The sequence below is a fragment of the Morone saxatilis genome, unplaced genomic scaffold (assembly GCF_004916995.1).
Source record: "Morone saxatilis isolate NCDOM2014 unplaced genomic scaffold, NCSU_SB_2.0 Contig19, whole genome shotgun sequence".
In the NCBI taxonomy this organism is placed as follows: domain Eukaryota; kingdom Metazoa; phylum Chordata; class Actinopteri; family Moronidae; genus Morone; species Morone saxatilis.
Window position 1 is genome coordinate 23967798 of NW_023339751.1, and position 6401 is coordinate 23974198.

The 6401-nt window shown below is 39.4% G+C and overlaps 1 protein-coding gene across 1 annotated transcript; it reads left to right on the forward strand.

Annotated features, from left to right (window-relative positions):
- Window positions 1-709: 709 nt before the first annotated feature.
- LOC118329228 (TBC1 domain family member 12-like) lies at window positions 710-6395 on the forward strand (the record flags this gene model as incomplete). Its single annotated transcript, XM_035663261.1, is given in 4 exon segments — window positions 710-838; window positions 940-1049; window positions 1308-1566; window positions 1655-6395. Coding segments are annotated over 4 exon segments (570 nt in total), but the record flags the coding sequence as incomplete, so codon positions are not given.
- Window positions 6396-6401: the final 6 nt, after the last annotated feature.

Sequence of the window (6401 nt, forward strand, 5' to 3'; positions counted from 1 at the left end):
AAAGCATATCATGGTCTGTTTGACTCTAAATGGGACCATCAGTTACTAAATGAACATCATGCTGTATGGAAGAAGACTGAAACTAGAGACTGAGATCATAAACTCATTAGAGAAGTAAGGTCATTTCTCCACAAGACTCAGTGCTTATTCTTTCAGATGTTTGTTGCAGCCCATGGAGCTGCCCCCTGCTGGCCATTACGTAGAATGCATGTTTAAAACTCTTCTGCATTGGCTTCTCTTCACAGACCTTGAATCTTTGTCCAGTTCTATACTGTCAATGATCCCAAGTTATCTTTATTGCAGCATGTTAGAGCTTTAACTCTCAGTTAGAACCCACACTGGTTGCTATTTTCACTTATATAGTGAGGAAGAAACATAAGGCAAATTGACTCAAGAGACTTAAAATGACTTCCTTGAAAATACATGTGTTTTGTTAAATCTTTAAAAAAAAAAGAGGACCAACTCAAAAGCAGCATGTGACATTTGTATACCATCATTAATATACTCTGTATTTGGGTTTTACTCAGGTGAAATATACAATAGAAGTCACTTTGCAAATGTTTGAAAATCTCTACTGGGGATTGGCTCAGTAATTTAAAACAGAATGTTATCGGTTAAATTCATCATCCTTGCTACAGAAACACACATTCATCCACACACACAGTCCATGTTTCACGCTGATCTGGGGTTGGTTTGTGTGGCCTTTCAGGTCCAGGGCATGTCATTCATCGCTGCTGTGCTCATCCTTAACCTGGAGGAGGCCGAAGCCTTCATCACCTTCGCCAACCTGCTCAATAAACCCTGTCAGATGGCCTTCTTCAGAGTCGACCACGAGCTGGTACACACAGACACACACAAAGACACAAAACTGTTATTCAGGTTACTCAGTTTGTTCACGTTAGAGCCCCGTCCTTCATCTCCTCTCTCTGTCCGTGTCAGATGTTGAAGTATTTTGCAGCCTTTGAGGTTTTCTTTGAGGAGAATCTGCCTCGTCTCTTCAGCCACTTCCAAACCAACAACCTGACCCCCGACCTCTATCTCATCGACTGGTGAGTTATTAGCATTTTTATTGGTATTGGTATTCTATTTTTTTTTTGTGCCAGTTTTGACATAAAATAATGCATTCGTAATGGTCTTAAATTAAAATAAAAACATGCAGTAACCCTGATTTTATTTTTGTTTTCTATATTTCACAATGTTATTATATTCTAGTCTGTAAATGCACTGTGACCTAAACTTACTTACCTTGAATGAGAGTTCCATATTTCAGTGCAAGTAGAAGTATGTTTTTGTGTGTCTCTGTCCAGGATCTTCACTCTGTACAGTAAGTCCCTCCCTCTGGACGTGGCGTGTCGGGTGTGGGACGTCTTCTGCCGGGACGGAGAAGAGAGCTTGTTTCGGACGGGACTGGGTATCCTGCGTCTGTTCGAGGATGTCCTGCTCCAGATGGACTTCATCCACATCGCTCAGTTCCTAACCCGCCTGCCGGAGGACCTGCAGTCACACACACTCTTCACCGCCATGGCCAACACGCACATGATCAGCAGAAACCGCCGCTGGGCTCAGGTCAGCACCACCTTCAGAGTCCAGGGCAAAGTTAGTGTCTCAGATTCTGAATCACAATAAACCAAAAACGTTCTGTATTTTCTCTCAGGTGTTTTCTGCATTGATGAAAGATGGAAATAAAGAGATGGACAAAAACAACAGCCCGGCTTTGAGAAGCTAACACTAGCTAACCTTGACGCTAATGCCAACATTCTTCAAACTTGAACTCAGCGGAGGCTAGCTGTGAAGCTTGAAGCTACGTAGCCCAAAGCTCTCACTCCAGAGGCTTAGCTGCGGAGCTTGAAGTGAGCACGAGCCAGCCAGGAAGATGGGAGCTGACGTCATATGCTGAACGAGCCTCCAACAAACACGAGCTGAGCTGAGATGAGACGAGATGTGCAGGAGAAGGAAGAAGCGGCTCTGGCGTTTCCCGAAATCTGTGTTGGAACCACAACGGGAAACCAGAGCGGTTGGTTACTTTCTAAACTCTAACAGCCATTGTCAGTATTTCACCAGACAGATTACACTTTTGGAGAAGCAACTGGTTGTTTCTGCAGCAGTGTCACTATTGTATTGTACCAGCCTACCAAGACTGGAAAATTCAAACTGACTTTCAGATCACATTATGTGTTATATCCCCAGGCCAGCTGGGAGGGAAAGCCCAAACGGTTTGTGGCAATTCCGCCTCCATGTTGGGTCACAAACACCACTAACACTGAGCATTACGCCCTGTGTAATTCTCAAAGACTCAAATTCTAATTTTCGGTGCTAATGATTTTCTAAAAGTTTCAAAAAAAAAAGAAAAAAAAAAAGACCCCTGTGGTTTAAATATTAATGTAGGGTCCTTGTGGTTTTGACTTCACACTATTATTCATTTGCTGCATTTTTAGCTTGAACCAGGCCTCTGGATCTAAAACTGGTGGGAATCTGTAGTAGCATGGCTGATGCTAATGTCCCTGGTTGCAGCTGAGAAATCAGCCTCCCCTCCTAGCTTATCATATTTTCACATATTGACAAAAGAACAAACAAACAATGGGACGTTTGGAAGCAAAACTCGAGGGGGAAAAAGTGCGCGGACATAATAATTTTGTACATTGTAGTCTATCTAATCATTACGTAGGACTCAAATAATAATACACATCTCATTAGTGATCCTAATTAAGTTCATGCAGACTGTGAGTAATTATTTTGTGGTTTTTATGTTTTATAGGAAATTATTACACGGTCCGCTGGGCTCAAGAAGTCTTTTCTACATGTATTAAATAATTTCAAATGTTATCCTGAATACAAAAATGGGACGGTGAATATCGAAGTTCACCGTCACTGCTGGTGTTTAACCGGGCAGATTATTTTTAGATGTTTTAGAGTAAAAAATAAAACATCTGGTCTGTATCCCGTTTACCACAGTTGGCGACTCGTCAACATGAATTCATGAAATGTGGATTCATATCCAAATGGTCAAAATTCTCCGTACAAATCTTTACTGAGCCAACAGTAAATGAAGATGTGTGTAAATGTAGAAGTGTGGGGCCATCGCAGTTCTCAATCAGTGTTTCAGAGATTTACACTCAGAGCACTTTAGAAATGCAGCACTGAAGCTACATCACGAACACTGGCTGCCAGAGGTGCAAAATACTTTCAAACCAAATTAAGGGGCATTAAGTGACTCGTTGTCCGTCAGTGGTTAGAGGGAATTAAACTAGACTGCCATGGTTTCCAGTTAGGGTAGATTAGATAACACATAGGCATCACGCAGAACGCAGCAACAATACTGGCTTGGCTTTCAGCTTTTACTAGTTTCTGCTTGAGAATGAAGCTTTTTATTCGTGGCATTCTTCTCGCTCGTTTCATCGTCTGTGAAAATGCAAAAAGAAACTTCAGCAACAGACTGAAATTTTAATCACTGAACAGCTCTCGTACACACAGCATTTCCATATGAGGAAATAAAAAGTTTAGTATTATTCCCGTGGGAGATTGCTTATATACTTGATTCTAACACCAGAATATCTTCCTCTAGAACTTCAGATTGTGACTAAAGGTAACTCCTCCCATGTTTCCTCTGTTGTTATGTTCTGTTGACAGTCTGCTGACTTTATTTCACGTCCTAATATGCTGCCCCCACTGTTTATTGGCGTAACTGCAAAGTTAAAGTAATTAGCCAATTTAATTAATTAACTAACAGCTATTTTTAATAATTACACAAACATTCTCTGAATCCAGCTTCTTAAATGTTTTTCTGCTTCTGTTTATATTATATTATTGTAAAATGAATTTTACACTGCTAGATGGATAAAACATATCCAGACATCATGCTGGGTTCACATTCACAGAAAATTGTTCCATTAATTGAGAAAACTGCCAAATCTAATGATAATGAAAATAATAAGTTTTATGCGGTCATTTTATGATGTGGTCATTGAAAGCAACAAAGATCAGCCTGTGTTGAAGCCCCGAGTGATTCCCTGTATGAGTGATCTCAATCTGGATTATAATCCAGTAAACACAGTATGTCGCCCTGTCAGGGCCTGTTGTGGCCTGTTGAAGTGCTTTACGTCACCTCTGTCTCTGTCTCTGTCTCTTTGTGTTTTAACACTCCTTTGATTTACACACACTATAAATGTAACCTTGACCTGCATTTCATCCCTACCTCTTGATAACACACACACACACACACACACAACTAATGATACTTTCCACTTAACCACCAGCAGATGCGCGGGCCTTATAAATGTGGACCAACAGCCGCTTTGTAGTGTTAAAGCAGAAACCTCACTGTAGACAGCGGGCAACCCTGGAGGAAGAGAGAGGAAGAGGAGGTGGTAGAAAGAAACAAGAGACACAAGGGGAGACACAAAGTGCACAGCTCAAAAAAATCAAAAGGATTTTTATGTATGTTTTAAGCTTCACCCCCCCTTATTTAATGAAACTAGTTATCGATGCCATTTCTCTTTCCTGTCCACAATAATTACCCAGTTCTTTTATTATTTTAACACACCATCACACACACTGCAGTAGAAAAGAGCAACAGGACAGCGAGCGATTGCTGTCGCTGTTGTGTAGAGCCATAAAATGGAAACTGACAGTACTTTGAGAAGAGTTTGAGCGAAGACAGCGAGCGTCAGAACGATCGATGAGGAGAGACAGTTAGACCTTTTCCTCCAGGTTGCTTCTTCTCTGGTGATTTTTTCTGCATCGTACCAGTGTTACACACCAAATGACTCCATAAGTAGGGGTTTGTTGTACATGAACCGACCAGAAGCCAGTATGCAAGAGTACAAGATGACAAACTAGTTGGTATCAGTGTTGTTTTAGGGGGAGAAACTCACCATCCAGCTGTATTGTATGTGTTTGTATGAACTGCCAAACGCTGTGTTCATTGTAGAAGTGCTGTAGATTCAGTGGAGGTGATACATAACTAAAAGTCTTATTTTACACTAAATGTAAAATGTAATCTGTCTCAGCCATTTAGGAAGTTAACTGAGGAAGTTGACTAAAGTGTTAATGGAGCACTTAGCAATAAAGATAGAGACTGGGAATTAATTCAGGTTATAAATAAATTTTTCCCAGATGGTCAGTAATTACAGCCATTCCAAGCAGTATGATTTCATACAGTTACAGTCCCATTAACTCTAAAGTCACATAATAAAAACATGCATCACCCAACGCATGTTCTTCAAGTCTACGGACAATTGAACAAGTGGCCTTCACTGGTTCCTCAGTTAGAAACTGCACTTTCTGGTCTATTTCAGATTCTCAAGGCGACTGAGGTTATTGCTGATAGATAATAACTACTACATTCTGCAAACTTTCAAAACACCTCCAGTGGGTCTACACACTTCAGTTCCTTTCATAATGAATCATAGAAGGCAAGATGAAAGAAATTAGCACTTTGTGAACATTTTTTGTTTTTACAGGTACACTAATTACAAGATGCTCAATAATGAACTTGCAGTAATGCAGAGAAACAAATCTTTTTCCATTAAGGTGATTTCTCATTATTACTAACATCAGTTTGCAGGTAATAGTTAATTAACAGGTTTCTTTGCCAGGTTTCCATCTTAAACCTTTTTTTAACCTCAATAACAAAACTCTGGTATCCACAAGCAAATCAGATGGACTAATGTGACCAACGTGTGGTTCATTTTTGTATGAAAACACTTTCTGAATCCCTGTTCTCAACACATCTGTGAGTTTGGGGCAACACAAGTTTACAATGAAGTAAATGAAGAGCGTATTTTATTCTAGAGGGGTAATAACCTTTTATCTCCAAACTGTCAACAGCCTGGTCTGTTACAGCCTGATGGACTGTTGATGGATCCTGAGAAGGTTTCCTAACCTGAAAAATATTCAACCCTTAAATAGAGAATGGAAATGGAAATGGACAAAGTTGGAGTTACATGGTTCTTAGATAGCAATATCTATTTGCCACCCAAAAATCCAATGTTGACAACATTGAATTTAAAAAGGAACTCTGAGTTTTAATAACAAACAATTTCTGATTTTAAATTTTGTCTTTGTTTGGAACATGTGTAAGGTTGTGGGTTAAACAACATGCATGTTTTAATAGCAACAAGGCCTTTTTTTAAATGACAGATATTTTTAAAGTGAGCCTGTAGATTGTTATGGGTTTGTTCCAGTATTAATGTACACAATACACTATTTGAGTATTTGTTGTCACGTCAGTTAATTACAAATATTCGGTTTGTGGAAAACAGTTTTTACCATAATGCTTAACGAAAAACAAAGTAAAATCAAATCAATTTTAATAGTGTTACAAATCATGAGTTAAAGCTGCAGTAGGTAACTTTTATAAAAATAACTTTTTGTCATATTTGCTGAAAACTTTCACTATATCC